The sequence below is a fragment of the Peromyscus eremicus genome, chromosome 7 (genome assembly GCF_949786415.1).
Source record: "Peromyscus eremicus chromosome 7, PerEre_H2_v1, whole genome shotgun sequence".
Lineage (NCBI taxonomy): Eukaryota > Metazoa > Chordata > Mammalia > Rodentia > Cricetidae > Peromyscus > Peromyscus eremicus.
In genome coordinates, this window is record NC_081422.1 from 90,244,916 (window position 1) to 90,266,157 (window position 21,242).

General features: G+C 37.9%; 1 protein-coding gene across 1 annotated transcript in view; it reads left to right on the plus strand.

Moving 5' to 3' along the window:
* Xrn1 (5'-3' exoribonuclease 1) overlaps positions 1 to 21,242 on the plus strand; it is a 110,189-nt gene that overhangs the window by 31,101 nt on the left and 57,846 nt on the right. The window contains exons 14-21 of the mRNA XM_059268385.1: positions 795 to 951; positions 3,488 to 3,607; positions 7,345 to 7,514; positions 11,123 to 11,243; positions 11,336 to 11,434; positions 15,567 to 15,670; positions 18,899 to 19,030; positions 20,350 to 20,512. Coding sequence (XP_059124368.1) covers positions 795 to 951; positions 3,488 to 3,607; positions 7,345 to 7,514; positions 11,123 to 11,243; positions 11,336 to 11,434; positions 15,567 to 15,670; positions 18,899 to 19,030; positions 20,350 to 20,512 — 1,066 coding nt within the window. The remainder of the gene's footprint in view (positions 1 to 794; positions 952 to 3,487; positions 3,608 to 7,344; positions 7,515 to 11,122; positions 11,244 to 11,335; positions 11,435 to 15,566; positions 15,671 to 18,898; positions 19,031 to 20,349; positions 20,513 to 21,242) is intronic.

The window sequence follows — 21,242 nt, forward strand, 5'->3', positions numbered from 1 at the left end:
TATCCCAAATGCAGTGATGTGTACACTGATTGAAAGATAAAACGTTCTTAGAGCTGACTGATGGCTGTATGAGCCCACACCCACTGTCCTACAGGGGCTGGTTACTAGGTGTCCAGCCCTTTGCTACAAGGGTTCAGGTCAGGTGACTAGAATGAAGGTTCTAACCACCTCATTACTGTCCAGTACATTGAAAGATTTGTGATCCACATTTGGGACTCAAAAAGAAACAGCCCCAAAATCACCATGCACATTTAAGAAAGTTGTGATTTGGTGGCCAGTCCTGGTTTTCTAGGTGAAGAAACCCTGTCTCTGAAGTCCCCACCTATCTATCTGTCTATCTATCTATCTATCTATCTATCTATCTATCTATCTATATCTATATATCTATATCTATCTATCTATCTATCTATCTATCTATCTATCTATATATATATATATATATATATATATATATAATTGCAGCCGGGCAGTGGTGGCACACGCCTTTAATCCCAGCACTTGGGAGGCAGAGGCAGGCAGATCTCTGTGAGTTCGAGGCCAGCCTGGTCAACAGAGTGAGTTCCAGGAAAGGCACAAAGCTACACAGAGAAACCCTGTCTCAAAAAAAATAAATATTTAGTTACTAAGTTAGTTAGTTATTGCTATCATGTGATCTAAGCTTTACAAAGGTGCTAATTTCTTATACTCAAGTGATAGAATTATGGATGGGATATATCTTCAATAAATGTAGACAAATGTTTGTAATTGACGATTTTGTATAAAGTTTCCAGTTTCAAACTCATTTTCTTTCATAGGTATTATCCCTATCATTATGCACCCTTCCTGTCTGACATCCGCAACATCAGTGCACTTACAATCCGCTTTGAGCTGGGGAAACCCTTTAAGCCATTCGAGCAGCTTCTTGCTGTCCTTCCGTCAGCCAGCAAGAATTTGCTTCCTACGTGCTACCAGGTACGCTTTGGAATTGAATGATTTTTCTTAATATTCTTTTTTTATAAGGATTTATTTTTATATTATATGTATGGGTGTTTTGCCTACAAGTATGTATATCTGTGTACCACATGTATGCGTAGTGCCCACAGAAGTCAGATAAGGACATTGGATTCCCTGGAACTGGAGTTATGTACAGTTGTGAGCTTCCATGTAGATGCTGGGAAGACAGTTAGGGTTTTTAACCACTGAACTACCTCTCCAACCCCTTATATAATTTTTTTATATTTAATTCTTCATATAAGCCTGGAAACACTGCTGCCCAAATTAATTTAATAAACAAATTTTTATTTATCTTAGACAATACTCATTTTCACCTTTTTTGTTTCTTGGTTTTTTTTTTCAAGACAGAGTTTCTCTGTGTAGCCCTAGCTGTCCTGGAACTCACCTTGTAGACCAGGATGGCCTTGAACTCACAGAGATCCGCCTGCCTCTGCCTCCCAAGTGCTAGGATCAAAGGCGTGCGCCACCACCACCTGGCTTTATTTTGAGTTTGAGTTAAATACAACATTACATTTTTAGCAAATCTTTGACAAGTAATTTCTTCACTTTTAACTGTTTTTAATGGAAAATCTATAAACTTTTCAGTACCTAGTTTCTTCATTTTTCATCACTTTAAGCACATCTTTATTTCTACACTGAAGAAATTCACCTAAAACAGGTAAAAATCAGATGCCATCTCCTTTTCTACACATCTGAAGATTAAGTCCTGTTTTCTGTTACTATCCCTCCACTATTAGAATGAGGGCCATTCTAATGAGCTGTTATCTTGACACTAGTATCACCTCAGGACATAGTTAGATTTTTAATTATTCCATCTATCAAATTGAAGGACTTTTCTCTTATTAGCATATTTCTTTTTTTGTTTTTTGTTTTTTGTTTTTTTGAGACAGGGTTTCTCTGTGAAACAGTCCTGGCTGTCCTGGATCTCACTCTATAGACCAGGCTGGCCTCGAGCTCACAGAGATCCGCCTGGCTCTGCCTCCCGAGTGCTGGGATTAAAGGCGTGTGCCACCACTGCCTGGCAACATATTTCATATAACAAGAAGAAGACAGGGTCTCCAAAGTCACACTAAGCATACTAAGCAGGTTATAAAAGTAATTTAGTTTTTCTAGGTCTGTGTCTGTACCTCTCATTCCATGTCTGGTCTCACAACTTGGAGTAGATGCACACACATAAGCCATTGCTCCTTTAACATTGTCATGGTCCCTTCTGCCTCTTCCTGAGCCCTGTCCTATACTCGATCATGGCCTCAGCCTCCCTTTCTTAAATATCTTTGATGTCTGTTTTTGGTTTTTCCTTCAGCTATATTAACTCTGCTAGACTACCACGGTTAGCCAATAAGTGTGTTATAATCACATTTGTGTTATTTGTTTAGTGTTCATGCAATAGCAATTAAATTTTAGATTATCACTTTAGGAATATGCTACTTTGCTTTTTAATTTTATAATCTTCCCTTTACATTTCCTAATGCTTTTTTGCATAAGACATTGGTATGCTTTCTTTGTCTACCTCTTTTATAAAATTTAATAAAATTCTGCATTATCAGACTGTTATTAATGGTATTGTGGGTCTTGGATTTTACTTTTTTTCTTTTTAGATTATCTTTGATGCTAGTAATCATATTACTTGAATCAACTGATTAGGGCATGGAAATAAATTACTAATTTGAGGTTGAAATGAAGAACTCTTAGAAATATATGAAAAGAACTGAACTGAACTTGTAAGTAAAGGAAAAAAATAAAACAAAACAACAGAATTTAGGTGGTAGATCTTACAGAGCGAAAAGACAGTAGAAAACTAGAAATGGGGCTGGCAAGAAGCTCAGCAAGTAAAGGCACTTGCTGCCATGCCTGGTGACTTCCATCCCCAGTACCATATGATGCAAAGAGAGAATTGATTCCCACAGGTTGTCCTCTAACCTCCATACACATACCGTGAACGTGCACACCATAATATATGTGCATACACACGAATACATAAATGTAATAAAAGTTCCTAAGTAAAAATGACAGAATTAAAACTAATAGTAGCAGGGATGTGGTGGTGCACACCCATAATTCCAGCATTCTTGAGGCTGAGGCAGGAGGCTCTTGAGTTCAAGGCCAGCCTAGACTACTTAAATTCTGTCTCAAGACTGAGATAGAGAGAGAAAGAGAAGTAACTCATAGTAAAAGTGATTTTGCTACATAGCTAAGTTAAACAGGAAAGAAATGAGTAGCAGTACAATTGAAATACGTACAGTTTGCTGACCAAGCTGACACAGGCTTATAATTCCAACACTGGGTAGACTGAGACTGGGTAGGTCTTAATTTCAAGACCAGGGAGATGCTATCTCAGAACAAAAGGGAAAAAATGGATTCATTGAGTTGAAAACTATAATGTACCAAATACATGGTTGCAACCTAGTAAGGTAAGGAAATGTTCTAAGTATGTTAATGAAAAGTTGTGTTGATAATGTCTCTGATATCTGTTTTCCTGTTTATATTTTCACAGCATTTGATGACCAGCGAGGACTCACCAATTATAGAGTATTATCCACCTGATTTTAAAACTGACCTAAATGGGAAACAACAGGAATGGGAAGCTGTGGTATTAATACCCTTCATTGATGAGGTCAGTATATGAAATAATTACATATAAACGCATAGTCTTTAAATGTGTATGTGTGTGCATATGTGTATGTGTAGGCCAAAGCTAATCTTAGGTGTCATTCTTCAGACACCATCCACTGGCCTAATAGGGGGCCTTCCTTGTTTCCGTCTACCCAGCACTTCAATTGCAAGTGTACACCACCATGCCCAGCAAAAATACATGGGCAAGCCAGGAATCAAACACAGGTCTTGATGTTTTAATATCTAATCACTTTACCAACTGAGCTGTCTTCCCAGCCCCTATCATTTGTTATTTTAATGATTGTCCTTCTAATTGGGGTGAGATAGACTCAGAGTTCTTTTAATTTGTATTTCCCTGATGGCTAAGAATGTTGAACATTTTTTCATATATTAGCTATTATATTTATTCTTTTGAGAACTGTCTGTTTAGTTCATTTGTCTACTTATTCATTAAATGATTTTTTTTTTTTACTTAATTTTTGAGAATCACTACCGGTTCTAGATATTAATCCTATCAGATGTATAGCTAGCAAAAATTTTCTTCCACTCTATAGGCTGTCTCCTAACTTTTAACAGATTGTTTTCTTTACTGTTAGAAAGTACTTTGGTTTTGGTTTTGGTTTTTCGAGACAGGGTTTCTTTGTGAAGCAGTCCTGGTTGTCCTGGAACTTACTCCGTAGACCAGGCTGGCCTCGAACTCACAGAGATCTGACTGCCTCTGCCTCCCGAGTGCTGGGGTTAAAGGCATGCCCCACCACTGCCTGGCAACTGTTAGAAATTTCTTAATTTCACTGAATCTCATTGAATTCTTGGGCTTATATCCTCTGTTCTTAGAGTCCTTTCAGAAAGTCCTTGACACCTACTGTTTGGGATATGCCTTATTTTGTTTCTAAAGCCTGGGACGTTTATTTGAGATCACTGACTTCTTTTTTTCATGTAAGAATTCATAGTTTTCCACTTTCATATAACCCCCTTAGCTGTATACCAGAATGTTGTGCCTTCATTTTCATTTGATTCCAGAAACTTTTAAATTTCCTCCATGATTTCTTCATTCACCCACTTCCTGCCAGTGTATATTATTCAGTTTCCATGTAGTTTCTCTTTGCTATTGATGTCTAATATTCCACTATGATCTGATAAGATATAATGAATTATTTCAACTCATTTTTTGTGGCCTTTTTTTTTTTTTTTTGGTTTTTTTGAGACAGGGTTTCTCTGTGTAGCTTTGCGCCTTTCCTGGGACTCACTTGGTAGTCCAGGCTGGCCTCGAACTCACAGAGATCCGCCTGGCTCTGCCTCCCGAGTGCTGGGATTAAAGGCGTGCGCCACCACCGCCCAGCTTTTTGTGGCTTTTAAGATAATCTCATAGTCCAGGCTTGCCTTGATTTGCTGTGTAGCTGAGAATAACTTTGAACTCTTGATCCTCTAGTCTCTGCCTTCCAAGTGCTGGATTTGCTGGGTATACTACATACATACGTTGATTCTTTTGTATTTGTGAAGACTTGATTTGTGGCCAAGAATGTGGTCTGTGTTAGAGAAGGTTTTATGGGCTGCTCAGAATATGTATTTGGTATCTCTTGTAGATAGATTCCTCATAGGTCCATTGGATCTATGGTATAATTTAAATCTGAAGTTTCTCTGTTCATTTTTGTGTGGATGAGAGTGCAGTACTAAAGTCATCATTATTATTCTATTGAGATCTGTGAGACCTTTTATGCCTATTGGTATTTATTTTGTGAAATTGAGGACTGCAAACATTTAGTGGATGTATCTCAGTTATTATGTCATCTTGATTAATTTTCCCTTAATATATAATGGCCTTCTTATCTTTTTCTGACCAGTTTTGGTTTGAAGTCTACATTTTCAGATATGAGGTTAGCTACATCAGCTTTTTTTCCTTCTATTCACTTGATAGACTGACTTGAAATACTTTGAATCTCAGTCTATGGGTACCTTTGCCAGTGAGGTGTTTCTTGGCGACAGCAAACAGTTGAATCCTGGTTTTCAGTCCAGTCAGCTATAGTCTGCGTCTTTCTCTCTCTCTCTCTCTCTCTCTCTCTCTCTCTCTCTCTCTCTCTCTCTCTCTCTCTCTCTCTCACACACACACACACACACACACACATTGTTTTTGTTGAGTTCAGGCCATTTACATTTAAGGTTATTACTGAAAGAGGCTTGCTAATTTCTATATAATTTGGGGGTTTTTGTTTTTAATATGATCCAGATTGGTTGGATCAGGTTTTTTTTTTTTAAGATTTATTTATTTATTATAAATACAGTATTCTATCTGCTTGTATGCACACCAGAAAAGGACACCAGATCTCATTAGGTGGTTGTGAGCCACCATGTGGTTGCTGGGAATTGAACTCAGGACCTCTGGAAGAGCAGTCAGTGCTCTTAACCTCTGAGCCATCTCTCCAGCCCCAGGGTTTTTTGTTTGTTTGTTTGTTTGTTTTTTGTTTGTTTGTTTATTGAGACAGGCTTTCTCTGTGTAGCTCTGGCCATCCAGAAACTCACTCCGTAGACCAGGCTGGCCTTGAATTTACAAAGATCTGCCAGCCTCTGCCTCCCAAGTGTTGGGATTAAAGGGATGTGCCACCACCACCTGGCTCCTTTCCTACTTTTCTTTGATCTGACCTCCACACATGTGCTATGGCATCTGTGCATCCACAGACACATACATGTGTGTACACATACACAGAGTAAATAGTTTAATTCAAAAAAAAAAAAAAACAAAAATGGGACTAGAGAAATGGCTTAGCAATGAAGAGCACTGACTGCTCTTCTAAGAGACCTGGGTTCAGTTCCAGCACCCACATGGCTGCTCACAACTATCTGTAACTCCAGTTTCAGGGCATGTGACACCTTCCTCTGGCCTCCATAGGCAACAGGCATGTACATAGTGCATAAACTTACATGCAAGCAGAACACCTATGCACATAAAATAAGTAAATTAAAAATAAAGAATATAAAAGCAATTATACAGTGGAGAGCAATAGAGGAAGACACAATTGATGTTAACCTTTCACACAAGCAAGCTTGCCTGCATGTGTACACACCTGTCAGTAAATCAGTGAATAAGTAAAAATTGAATGCCTCATATGTTTAGATGTTCATTTCTTTCTCTGGAATTGAGAAATACTCTGGTATAATTTCTATGCTTTTAGTTTTTAGTTGTTTTATCCCATGGATTCTTCGTTTTGGTACTTTGGTCTCCTGATTGCACCACATGCCCAGCTGGCGTACTTCATTTTAGTACATGACCTGTCTGTCAAGTTCCCTCTTTCTGTCTTTGGATTTGAGTCTGCTTCTTATCCTCTTCTCCTCTACACTGGGGCAGCTTCTAGTTCAACTTCTTACTCCATGGTTTCTTCTCTCAGGACCGTTTTCATTGCCTTGTGTTTTAAGTCAGGCTGGTGCCAAACTCGTTGTGCACCTGAGAAAGCCACTGACCTCTCGTTTTGCTTGCACACCCTCATGCATGTCATTCATGACATGTTCCACAGGTGGAGGTCAGAGGACAACCTGTGAACATTGGTTATCGCCCTCCATCTTGTGTGTCCCAGAGGTTGACCTCAGGTCATCAGACAGCAACAAGTGCCCTTATCTTCTGGGCCACCCCATCAGCCCAAGATCTTATTTTCTAAGAGCCTGGTAGTATACAAAGGGGAAAATACTTTTCTGTATGTTGAGATTATGGGAATTTTTCTTTTAATCTTTTACTATTATTTATATCAGAAGCGATTGTTGGAAGCCATGGAGACATGTAATCACTCCCTCAAAAAGGAAGAGAGGAAAAGAAACCAGCACAGTGAATGTCTAATGTGCTGGTATGATAGAGACACAGAGTTCACCTACTCCTCTCCATGGCCAGAAAAGTTCCCTGCCATAGAACGGTGCTGTACAAGGTAACGTTATTTGGTAATTTTCCCAATAATGAAAGAACTTCCGTGCCGGGCAGTGGTGGCTCACGCCTTTAATCCCAGCACTCGGGAGGCAGAGGCAGGCGGATCTCTGTGAGTTCAAGGCCAGCCTGGTCTACAGAGCGAGATCCAGGAAAGGCGCAAAGCTACACAGAGAGACCTTGTCTCAAAAAAACCAAAAAAAAGAAAAGAAAAGAAAAGTAAAATGCTAAAGGGAAACACATATTTAAAAAAAAAAAAAAAAAAGAACTTCCATATATACACACACACACAGAGGCTTGAGTATCTATGAGAAGAATTAATATTTTGTGACAATTAATTGATATCCAATAAGCTGGGAATAGTGGTTCAAGTCTGTAGTCCCAGCTACTTAGGAGGCTGAGGTGGAAGGATCTTGTTTGAGCCCAGGAATTCAAGATTAGCAACATAAGAAGTCCCGGTCTCGAAACAAAATTAATAATTAATGAGCAACACCCAGCTTGCTGAGCATCAAAGCATCTCTCTCCATAGATCATATCATTCTCTACTTTGAGCAGATGCTAATTCTCTTTCCTTCTACTACAGTTTTATGGTTTTTTCTGTCTAGTGTATCTCTGTACTTTAGAAAATTTCTGTTTTAAATTGTTGTGATTTTTGTTCTCATTGTCCATGTCTCTAGTCCCAGCATTATTTCATAAGCTATAATTTAACCTCTTACAGCCATCAACTACCCAGCCAGAGATTAAAAAAAAAAAAAAATAGAGAACCCCCATTTTCCTGCCTTAAATCCTGTTTTTTCATTCACTTCCCATTAAAATGCCATCCCTATTTTTTCTCTTTTTATGCTGTCCTGAAAATCATGTATGTGAGTGACAACTGAGTGAACAGTTCTCATTTGTGGTATTTCTTTTTGTAAAAGTACAAAGAAAAATAAATAGACTGGTGAAGTGTTAATCTTTTAGAACATGAAATATAGATTTACATTATGCTTTATATTTCCCTTTTTGTTAATGTATGTTTATAGCCAGAGGTTTGATATCTCTCTCAATCATCCCACACCTTCCTTATTTATTTACTCATTTATTTATTCATCTATCTATCTATCTATCTATATTTGAGATAGGTACTCCACTGAACCTGGAACTCACCAATTGGACTAGACTGGCTGGCCAGCAGGTGCAGGGCTCCTCCTGTCTCTGCCTCCCCAACACTGGATTGCAGAGGCATGCTGCCACACTAGCCTTTTTCAGAGGATGCTGGGGATTGCCCTCAACTCCTTAAGCTTGGGAGGCAAGCAGTTTACTACCTGAGCCATCTCCTTCTCCTCAATTGGTGGGTGGGTGGTTGGTTGGTTGGTTGGTTGGTTGTGTTTGTTTGTTTAGAGACAGGGTTACTCTGTGTAACCTTGGCTGTCCTGGAACTCACTTTATAAATTCAGTTTGCCTCGAACTCTCAGAGATCCACCTGCCTCTGCCTCTGCCTCTGCCCTTGGAGTGCTAGGATTAAAGGCATGCATCACCACCAACAGGCCCCTCAATTTTTAAATAAATAAATAAATTATATGTAGCTTGTTTTAAATTAGTGGATTAAAAATCTTTAGTTAGGAATCTACAGACCTAATTGTATCTAGACTAGTAACAACAGAGAAGCTGGATTGCTCTGAATTTGTTTTTTTGTTTGTTTGTTTGTTTGTTTGTTTTTGCTTTATTTTTGTTTTTTTTGTTTGTTTATCATATTTTAGAATTTTTGTTTTGTTTTACACGTGTGTGTGTGTGTGTGTGTGTGTGTGTGTGTAAACAGGTGTGCTATGAGTATATGGAGATCAGAGGACAACCTTTGGCAGTCAGTTCCTTCTTCTTATCATGTGGGCCCTAGGGATTAACTCAAGTTGTCAAGCTTGGCAGCAAGTGCCTTTACCTACCTCATTGGCCCCTGATTTGGTTTTTGTTGTTTTGTTTGTTTGTTTTTTGTAGAGGGCAAAAAGGCCTTGTGTTATGGAATATTAGTTGAAGATGTATTACATTTGTTTATACTGTGGAACATTTGTTTAATGATGCAAAGGTGTGTTGCATTTGTTTATGTTGTATTTGTTTGACTCTGTAAAGCTGTGTTACTTTGCCTGTCTAAAACACCTGACTGATCTAATAAAGAGCTGAACAGCCAATAGCTAGGCAGGAGAGAGAGATAGGCGGGGCTGCCACGCAGAGAGAATAAATAGGAGAGAAGCAAGAAGAGGGAGGAGAAAAGGAGAAGGAGAGGAGGATGTTAGGAGTCAGGCACCTAGCTACCCAACCAGCAACGGAGTAAGAACGAAAGGAAGACACATAGAATAAAGAAAGGCAAAATGTAGATAAAGAGAAACAGGATAATTTAAGTTAAAAAAAGTTGGCTAGAAATAAGCCAAGCTAAGGCCAGGCATTCATAAGAAAGAATAAGCCTCCATGTGATTTATTTGGGAGCTGGGTGACGGGTCCCCAAAGAGCCAAGGCACTGAAAAAGTCAGGAAAGTTAAACACACAGCTTACCTCTGCAATGAGGTGCCCAACTGCTCTTCCTGGAATGCTAGGAATGATGTGCTACAACCTGGTGATCCTTTGCTGTCTGTTGAGACAGGCTCCGCCCATATCTTCCAGAGTTTGTTTTTACTTATTAAAGACCTTTTTCCCTAAATCTTGAACATTGCTTTTAGATCATGAAACCATTCTTATGAGTGATGTCACTTGTGCTTTACAACAGTGTAAGTGACTTCTATGTTATCTTAGGGCCAGGCCAATCCTGACACCCACAGGTGTTATGTTTACCTCAGTCATTCTCCCTCAACCTTAAATCTTTGGGCACTCTCTTTGAGTCAACATTACTCATTCCTGTGAAAGAAGCCAGATGTACTTTGTAAAAAAAAAAACAAAAAAACAAAAAAAAAACTCAATGTAAATATGTCTTAAATTGTTGTGCACTGAGGTCTGAGTTAATTAATTCTTATCTGAATACTTTTCTCCAGAATGTGCTGTGCTTAAATACGACTAAAGTAAAATGATCTGGGCTAGACTCTAGAAATCCTGGTCCAACCCCAGTTACAATAAAATCAGGCTGAGCCGAGTGTCATTCTTGTCTTTGAGGATCAATTTTCCTTACCTGCTTTAAAGCTTGCAGGGGAATCACCACAGTTTTGTTTTTCCTCTAAGACAGAATTTCATTCTATACCCCAGAATAGCTTTGAGCTCAGAGCAATCTTCCTTCCTCAGTCTCCCTAATTTGGGTTATAGGTATAAACCACTATGCCTGAATTTTCTTTAAAGGAATAGTTCTCCTCTTCTAGTGTGTGTGTGTGTGTGTGTGTGTGTGTGTGTGTGTGTGTGTGTGTGTGTGTGTGTGTTTGTAGGTCTCACTGTCTTGCTTCTGCTGGCTTAGAAGTCATTATGTAATTCAGGATGACCTTGAACTTGTATTCTTCTGCCTCTGCTGCTCAAGTATTACAATTACAGACATATGCCACCATACACATCTCTCTTTTTTAAAGCAACAATGATTCTTATGAAATAGTCAAGAGAAGGTTGAAAGCTATAATTGCTTGTAATGTTTGAATTTTAAATTAAGTACCTTGATTTATTTTCTAGGTATAAAGTAATATCACTAGATGCTTGGCGTGTAGACATAAACAAGAACAGAATAACCAAGGTTGACCAGAAGGCATTATATTTCTGTGGATTCCCTACTTTGAAACACATCAAACATAAAGTCAGTGGCTATTTAATTCAGATTTTTTTCACTTTATTAAAAGTGAAGTGATTATAAAAAAATAAAACTAAATTCTTTGAATTCTCTTAAAGTTTTTTTTGAAGAAAAGTGGTGTTCAAGTATTCCAGCAGAGTAGTCGTGGTGAGAACATGATGTTGGAAATCTCAGTGAATGCAGAATCAGATGAACTTGTAAGTACTTTATTTATTCATTTATTCATTCACTTATAGAACATTTGTCATGCATAAAATTGCTTATACCTGCCAAGGTGTTTAACAAAGAGATTTAATGTGCCATAACTCAGATTCAGCTTTAAAGATAACACACAGCAACATGAGTTAGGAGGGACTATGAGCCTCTATACCTAGCACCACATGAACGTTGTTTGAAGAGGTAATGAACTCTGCTGACCATGTAGAAGATGAGCAGAGGCTTGAGCTAGGTGCTGAGAGACATTAGGACAAGGAGGGGAAAGACCTTCTCCTTGAAGGAAAGGAAGTAGTATCAACTTCACAATAAATAGTTGGGGTGCATTGTCTTATTTTTTTTAACCTTTGTGTCTGAAATATTTCTTAATACTTTTTCTTTTTGAACAATTGTGATCTATTTGAGGGAAAGGAATAGATAAAGTGGACTGAAGCAGAGGACTTGTGTGGAGAAGTAGTGGCAGATCAGGCTGGAAGACAAACTGAGGCAGATTATGGGGGATCTTGAATACCAGGCTAAGGAGTTTGGGTTTTCCCTCCTGTTACTGTTAGTTTGAAATTGATATCTTCATAAAGATTAATCTATTAGCAATATTCTAAACCAAATTTTAAAAAAGAAAAAAAATAGTAAAACCTACAAGTTCAGAGTTTGTAGACTTAAAAGATGAGGATATAAACAAAGTAGCAATAGATCTAGAAGGAAATAGTAACTAACTGAGCTGTCAGGCTAATAGGCTAGAAAGTAGTAGTAGTTAGATGGACAAGAAAAGTAAAAATAGGAAAGTTACTGGTTTGGGAGATTAATCATGATGAAATCTTAAGGTGGTTACTAAGATTTTTAATTAAAGCTATCCTGGTAACCTTTCTTAACTAGTGTTTTACAAAAATAGAAACCCTAATACCCTCACTTGTTCATTGTAAATAATAGCTTATATTGTAGGTAGTAAATCTCCTGTGCATTTAGAATGAGACTAGCCTTGTAGTGTATTGGAAAAACTGAGAAAATAGACCAGTTATTACTTTATGTACCACAGTTCAAATGAGAAACTCCATTTAAAAAGCTGCTGATATATATTAAATTCCTCAAGCTAGAGGTTGGAGACAGATACTGTTACTGTAAGTTCCCAAGAGAGAACTGATGGCTGAGGTCTTGAGATTTAGTTCCCTAAACAAAGTTACCCTGGATGTTCATGATCTCAACATTAAAAAAATCCCACAATTAAGGCTGGAGAGATGGCTTGAATTGTTGCTCTTGCCAGAAGATCTGGATTTGGTTCCCAGCACCCACAACAGTCCAGTTCCAGGGTATCTCATATCATCTTCTAGATTCTGTGGGCATCAGGCATGCTTGTGAAGTACATACATACATGTAAACAAGACACTCATACACATAAATAAATCTTTTTTTAAAAAACAAATGAAAGGCCGGGCGGTGGTGGTACACGCCTTTAATCCCAACACTCGGGAGGCAGAGCCAGGCAGATCTCTGTGAGTTTGAGGCCAGCCTGGTCTACAGAGCGAGATCCAGGACAGGCACCAAACTACACAGAGAAACCCTATCTTGAAAAACTGGAGGAAAAAAAAAAAAAGAAAGAAAGACTCACATTGTAAAGACTGCAAAAGGAGCCAGTTAAAGTGACATTGAGGACTCAGAAGTAAAAAAAAAAAAAAAAAAAAATGAGTCACAAGTTAGTATCACAACTTGTGATAGCTAAGTGGTATCAGGAAGACTTGGAGCAAAAGCTTTATGTTGCAAAACTTTGAAGGAAAGTAGAAACTGAAACAAAGTCTGAATTTTATTCCAGTACATCACTCCTGATACTAGTATAGGCCGGCATCAGACCGCTCCACTGACTTCAGGCTGAGGAAGCCAACCCAATATTGCTTGCCTATTGAGATGGACACCTGGCTTGCATTCTGGACCACAGCCCTATCCTTCATCCAGTGTATGTCAGGGTTCTCCATTCCCTCCCTGCTACAGTTGATCTTTACAGGCTGCCCCTGAGACATTGTCATCTTCATTGGGGCTCCCATGAGCCTTAGGCCTGCAGCCGTGGACTCAGGAAGCTGCAGATAGGCCAGCCCCCCAGCAACAGCGGCAAGGCCTCCCCATGCTCTGCCTCAGTGCCATCTGTGGCAATGCTGCTGCACCATGCCGGGCCAGACCCCAATGGTAAAGACAGAAGTTAAGTTCCTAAAGACTCTAGGCAGTAAGAAGAGTAGGTGGATAGGAAGTAAAGGAAGCAGGCATTATTTTCTTGATCAAGAAAGCTATAATTGGGACTGGAACGATGGCCTACCAGTTAAGAGTGCTTGCTGTTCTTGTGGAGGACAAGTTCTATTCCCAGCACCCATTTCAGACTGCTGTAACTCTAGCTCCTGGGGATCTACAGTCCACTTCTGTCTATCATGGGCACACTTAAACACATACACATAAAATAAAAATGGATTTTTTTTTTCAGCTGCTATATGTCTTTAATCCCAGCACTCTCAGAGGCAGAAGCAGAAGCAGATGGATCTCCATGAGTTTGAGGCCAGTCTGATCTACATAATTCCATGCCAGCCAGAGCTACACAGCAAAACCCTGTCTCAAAAAAAGAGGGGTTTTTGTTGTTGTTGTTGTTGTTTTTTAAAGATTTACTTTTATTAGGGCAGAGAAGGCTGCAAGCATAAATGGAGGCAGAAAAGAGGAAGATCTTCCAGAAAAGCTTTTACAGAAGAAAGTAGAACTTTTGGGAAGTCGTCAGGCTTTTGTAATGGAAAAGATGTGTATAATAGCAAGACTGCACGTGACATAATAGTGGATTTCATCTAAAGCTTCAGAAAGAATTAATCTGGGAAAGGAAGGTGTTTTGTTTTGTTTTCAAAACAACTGAAAGTGGCAGTGAGATAAAAAATTTAATATAGACAAAGGAACAAATAATTAATGAACACAGTTCTAATGTTGAAACTTGCTTTCACAGAATTGTTTTTCTGTAGTTTTAGATGCTCACTTTAAGAAAAGTCTGATTATCAGAATAATATTCCCAAAAACCTAAAAAATAGTCATCTTACTACTCAAATTTTATTTATTTATGTGTGTATGTATGTATGTTTTAAGACAGAATCTAATGTATGTCAGATCTCAAATTCCCTAAATGAGGACGACCTTGAATTTCTGATCCTCTCGCATCAAAGGCATACTGCACTGCACCCTGTTCTGTGGTTCTGGAAATGGAACCCAGGGCTCTGTGAAGGCTAAGGAAGCCACCTAGCATCTCAGCTGGTAGTGTAGTTCTGCTAATAGAGTGCCTGTCTAGTGTGCACAAAGCCTGGGTTAGAATATGGTCCTGGGAGAACCGTGCTAAAGTGGGCATGGTTAAGGGAGCACATCTGCAGTCCAACATTTGGTCAGGGGAAGCAGGAAGACCAGGAAGTTCAAGGTAATCCTTGGCTACATAGCAAGTTCCAGGCCAGCTTAGGCTACATAAGACCTTTTTAATCTCAAAACAAACAGCAAACACAAAAAAGTTAAATATAATTTAAAAGATAAATAAAATTTACAGTTACACATCAGTTTCTACTACAAAGTTGTTTTCTAATCTATATGTGTAAGTTGAATAATATCTTCTTTTTAAAGCTAGAATTTTTTTACTTAAAATACTACCTTGTACAGAATAATGTATTATTTTCCTTTATCCTCAACATTGGAAGGAATACATTATCCTTTCTATTCATAAAGGAAAACATAATTTGGTCAGATCCGAAGGAGTAAAACCAAAATTTGGAACTGGGTCCCCTGACTTTAATTCTAATGTTCTTTTTTTGCTAACGTACCACAAGTGAAATGAGATACTTCTTTTTCTTGTGAGATATTTCTTAGATTCTGCTCTGAGTATCAACCAAAATGAAACTAAAGAGACCTCACTACTGTTCTTTTCAGTTTTCTTTGTTATCAGAGAGGTAAGAAAGATAAATATGAATCTAACGAGTAAAATCAGAATTTTCCTAGTGAAGGGAATTTTGTAACACCTTTAATTCACCTCATTTATTTTACAAATTAAACTTAAATGGAACTGGAGAATGCCTCTAAAAGGGACCTAAACCATGAATGAACTTTTCTGTTTGTGCTTTTAAGAGTATAGAAAACATTGCCTCATCGGTGCTGGGAAAGTCGGTGTTTGTTAACTGGCCCCATCTGGAAGAAGCTAGAGTTGTGGCAGTATCAGATGGTGAAACCAAGTAAGATGCAATTTATGATTTCTCTAACATATTTGCTTTGCTGCTTGATCACTTTCATTTATTTTTGAGTGATAAAATTATTATAAGAACATTTACACTCTAGTGCAAAACTATTCTCCCACTACTTGAAAGTCAACCACTGTTCAGAGTTTATTATATCTACCCCTGTAGATATTTTAGTCATATTACATTGTGTTAGTTTCTTTTGTTCTTAATAGCTTGGAAGTTTTATCACCCAGTTCTTTTCTGAGTGATAACTATTATATTATTTAGCAAATATATTTTTCTTTCTGATAAGAATTAACAACATATATAACCTTACCTTTTCTGTATTCTTCCCAGATTTCATTTCAATAATACACTGATTTATTATGTGTGTGTATTTCCTTGAATCAGTATTTAAAGTCTTAACATTTATTTAATAATTACCTTTATGAAACCATTTTAAATAAGACTAAAAAAAAAAAAAAAGAAGTCTGTTCTCTCCTTCTACTATAGATTCTGGGGATTGTCAGGCCTGTACAGTAAATGCTTCTACCTGCTCAAATAGATACTACATTAATTTTTAAATCAAATCAGTGAGACAAGACCTTGCTGTGTGGTTCTGGCTTGTCTGGAACACACTTTATTAACAAGTCTCATCTCATACGTGCACATATCTTCTTGACTCCACTGAGAGTGGAGGGTATGTGAGTACACCACTGTACCTATACTTGTCCTTTTTATTTGAAGGAGTCGTTTATTTTATGTATGCGTATGGGTGTTTTGCCTGCATATATGTCTGTGTACTGTGTGTATGAGTGTTGCCTGCAGAGACTAGAAGAGGGTATTGGACTGGAATTATAAATGGTTGTTAGCTGTCATGTGGGTGCTGGAAATTGAACCTAGGTCTTCTGGAAGAGCAGCCAGTGCTCATAAGCACTGATCCATCTTTCCAGCTCCTTTGTCTTATATTTTTAAGAATAACTTTTTGCCATTTTATTTAAGCTCATACTCTTTTAATTAGTGAATAGCTAGGCAGGTCTTTCTTAGTCATTTTAAACTTCTATTTCATACAAAGTTTGTCCTCTTTTTTACTTGTGCATAGCTAAAACTAAGTTTTGTTCAGAGAAATTGGGTCAGTGTTGTATTCTGAATTATTATATGTCAAAAAATACCTTTTTATTTGTTTTTATTGTACATTTGATTATGATTTTAGAAGACCAGTCTTTGTCCACTCTCCTTTCCCCTTAGCCCTGCACACATCTCCCAGTTGTGTTATTTCATAAATGTTATTGATTATTGTAATTGTGTTGAAATTGTAATTGCTGGCACTAGTCTTTCTTTGAGAAATCTTGAGGATTCTTTGTTGGAAGAGTAAAATTTAGTTCTCCCTTTGTGATGTAGTCCAGTTTGCTAATATTTTCTTTTAAATATTTCATGGTTTTTGCCATCTTTTATATTAAGTCAGTAATTATTTTAAATGATTTTTTGCATAATTTTACAAATGTATGTTGTTTAATATATTTGCCTATGAATCATTCAGTTGCTACAACATCATTTGTTAAAGATTAGCTTTTCTTTGTTGGATTGCTTTAAGTTAGGTACAGGGGCCGGAGAGATGGCTCAGCAGTTAAGAACACTTACACTCTTGCAGAGGACCTGAGTTTGCGTCCCAGCACCAGCACATCTCACAACCATTTTAATCCATTTTCAGGGGATCCAAAGTCTTGTCTGGCCTCTTCAGGCACACACTAAAGGCACATACATACATACAGGCTTTTCTACTTTATACATATAAAGTAAATAAATCATTAAAAATTAAAAAAAACAATTAGTTCCAGCCTTAGGATCTGGGTCATGGTAGAGTGTTCTAGAGCTTTTATCTGCTATGCACAAAGCCCTGGTATGACAATAACAAATCTTTTTTAAAGCTGAGTGTATTTGTGTGTGTGTTTGTCTGGTTCTATAGTCTGTTCATGTTTATGGACTCTTTTATGCTCATTTTTTTAATTTATTTTTATTTTATGTCCATTGGTTATTTGCCTGCATATGTATCTGTGTGAGGGTGTCAGAAGCCCTGGAACTGGAGTTACAGATAGGTGTGAGCTGCCATGTGAATGCTGAACCCAGGTCCTCTGGAAGAGCAGCCAATGCTCTTAACCGCTGAGCCATCTCTCCCGCTCCTCTGCCCATTCCTTGATTATAACTGTATGCCAAGTCTTAACATCAAAGTGACACATTTGGCTTTTCTTTTTTTCTTTTTATTTTTTTCTTTTCTTTGTTTTGTTTTGTTTATTTGTTTGTTTGGTTGGTAGGTTGGTTTTCCAAGACAGGGTTTTTCTATGTAGCCCTGGCTGTTCTGGAACTCACTTTGTAGACCAGGCTGGCCTCAAACTCAGAGATCCACCTGTCTCTGCCTCCTAAGTGCTGGGATTAAAGGTGTGCACTACCACCGCCAGGCTATGACTTTTCTTCTTAAAAATGGTTTTAGCTATTCTAATTTGTTGGATTTTTAAGAGAAATTGTTTTGTATCTATCAATATTGAAGAAATTTTTATAGAAATTTTATTAAACCTAAAGGATATAATTGCTCACACTCATAATTCCAGCACTCTGGGCTGAGGCATGAAGATCTCTACAAGTTCAAGACTAGCCCAAGTTATGTGGTCTTGAAAGAGAGATGGGGATGGGGGGGGGGGGAGGGAGAAGAAGAAGAGGGGAAAAACTTAAAAACAAGAAAAAGAAATTTTTTTATACCTATAGATGAATTTCTGGAAGGTTTGATACTTTTATTATATTGAGTTGTCTAACCCATGAACACTATGTACCTCTCCATTATTTAACTATTTGATTTCTTTTATTAGTGTTTTTTTTTTTCATTACACCAATGATATGTCATCTTGTTATGTTTATACTTGAATAGTTCATCTTCTCTTGAGGTGAGACAGGGTCTTGCTGTGTTGTATAGGCTGGTCTCAAATTCATACCCAAGACACCCTCTTCCCTCAGCTCCTCAAGTAACTGAGCATCCAGGGATATACCAATGTGCCCAACGAAGGAAATTTCCACATGTCTTTATTCTCCAGTTTATATTATTGTATTCCATAAAGGTTTGAGTTTGGGGGTTTTGTTTTTACAAGTGTACTATGTAAAATTTGTTTACTATCAACACTAACCCTGCAAAAAGCTCTACATTAAAGCACAAGTTTGGACTTAACATAATTTCTACTTTGTTTTGATTCTAAGGTTTTACTTAGAAGAACCTCCAGGAACACAGAAGGTTTATTTGGGGAAAACTGCTCCACCAACTAAAGTCATCCAACTTGCAGAGAAAGAACAGTCGAACTGGACTAAAGAAATACAAGGAATTTCAGAACAGTGAGTGTTATAGAGAATTTGATTGAGGGCTGGAGAAATGGCTCAGAGGTTAAGAACACTGGCTTCTTTTAACCAGAGTTATGACCCCATGTAGTGATTCTCTTTTTCTTTAACTCCAGTCCCAGGGCATCGGTGCCCTCTTCTTCTGGTCTCAGTGGCACCAGGCACACTCACGGTACACAGACAAACACTGGGACAAAACACCCACACACATTAAATAGACACATTTTTAAAAAAATAACTTAGTTGAGCATGATGGCACACAACTTTAATTACCACCCTCGGAAAACTGAGGCAAAAGGACTATGAGATCGATTCACTCTTCCTAGCACAGTGTCAGATATGTGATAAGGAAATGCAGATATGTCCAGGGGCCTGGGGATTATAGCTTAGTATGTTCTAGGTTTGAGTTCAGTCCCTAAAGCCATTTTTTAAAAAAAGGATTGGAGTGTTAAAAGGTATGCAAATTTTAATTGAAAGCCAAAAGAATCAATAAGGTAATTATTTATGAAAAGTTTATATCATACATAAATGGAACAAATGAGCCTTTGCAATGAATACTATACTTAAAATACTCCTCTGTTTGGTGAGTTCCATGGTGCCTATTTTTACTTTTTCTTAAATCTAAATTTCTTATTACATTTATTTGGGGAGGGGGGCTTTCTTGAATGTGAAGTTCTAGAATTTTTACAGATTGATTTCTCATTCAGTCACATAGACAGTGGAGAAATGGTCCATGGACTAAAATCAACACTCAAAGGTTTTATGGAAATGGTTCTCAACCTAGGGGACTTCTTTGGAGTCAAACCACCCTTTCACAGGGGTCACGTAAGACCATCGGAAAACACAGATATTTACGTTAGGATTCACAACAGTAACGAAGTTACAGTTATAAAGTAGCAACAAAAATAACTTTATGGTTGAGTTTACCACAACATGAGGAAGTGTATTAAAGGGTCGAAGCATTAGGAAGGTTGAGAACCAGCCAGGCAGTGGTGACGCACACCTTTAATCCCAGCACTCGGGAGGCAGAGCCAGGCACATCTCTGTGAGTTCGAGGCCAGCCTGGTCTACAGAGTGAGATCCAGGACAGGCACCAAAATCTACACAGAGAAACCCTGTCTTGAAAAACAAAAACAAAAACAAAAACAAAAACAAAAAAAGGAAGGTTGAGAATCACTGCTCTGTCGGTTGCTGAGAACTGCTGTGCATTTATTTGCAGTAAGTATTTGATTGTGAATAGTTGGTTTGATTGATGATTATCCCTGGACTGCGTACATACTTCTACATATATATCTTCTTTTTTATTTTTCCTTTAGATACCTAAGAAGAAAGGGAATAATAATAAATGAAACATCTGCTGTTGTGTATGCTCAGTTGCTCACAGGTCGTAAATATCAAATCAATCAGAATGGTGAAGTTCATCTGGAAAAACAGTGGTCAAAACAAATTCTTCCTTTTGTTTATCAAACTATTGTTAAGGTAAGGTCCCCAAGTCTCAATTCTTCTGTAATGTCACTATTACACATTGGTTAAAAATACTGGCAGCATGGTCTGGTGGCCGAGGCCTGTAATCTCAACTGTTTGGGAAGGTAAACGAGAAAGAATACAGGTTCAAGGTCTAATGAAACCAAATAGTTCAAGGCCAGCATAGACAGCTGGTCAACCTAGCAAGAATGTTTCTCAAAATTTGGGGGGGGACTAGAGATACAGCTCAGTGATAGAGTACTTGCCTAGCGTTCATAAAGTCCTAGATATTTGAAGACTCAGCAACGTGAAAAAGAAAAAAGACAGTCACAATAATTAATATTTATTTATGAATAGAATAATAACTTAGCAATGTATAATAAGGAATATATATATACCACAAAATACATTATTTGGGGCCTGCCCAGATGGCTCAGCAGGTCAGGATGCTTGCAGACAAGCCTGACAACTGAATTCTACCTGTGAAATGACCAAGCATGAGGCCTTAAGTCCAGTCCTTGGGACCCATGTGCTGGACGGAGAGAACCAGCTCATACAAGTTGTCCTCTGACACAAACACACACGCTAAAGAAATGGGTCTGCTCTGCTTTTGGTTTTTTAGATTTTTTAATGTTATTCTGTCTAAGGATTAGTCCATGCCCACTCAGCATGTACAAGTAGGAACAGTTTTGATTTTATGGTAGTTTTTCTATTGTTCTTCTTTTGGTTGGTTCATTGATGTTTG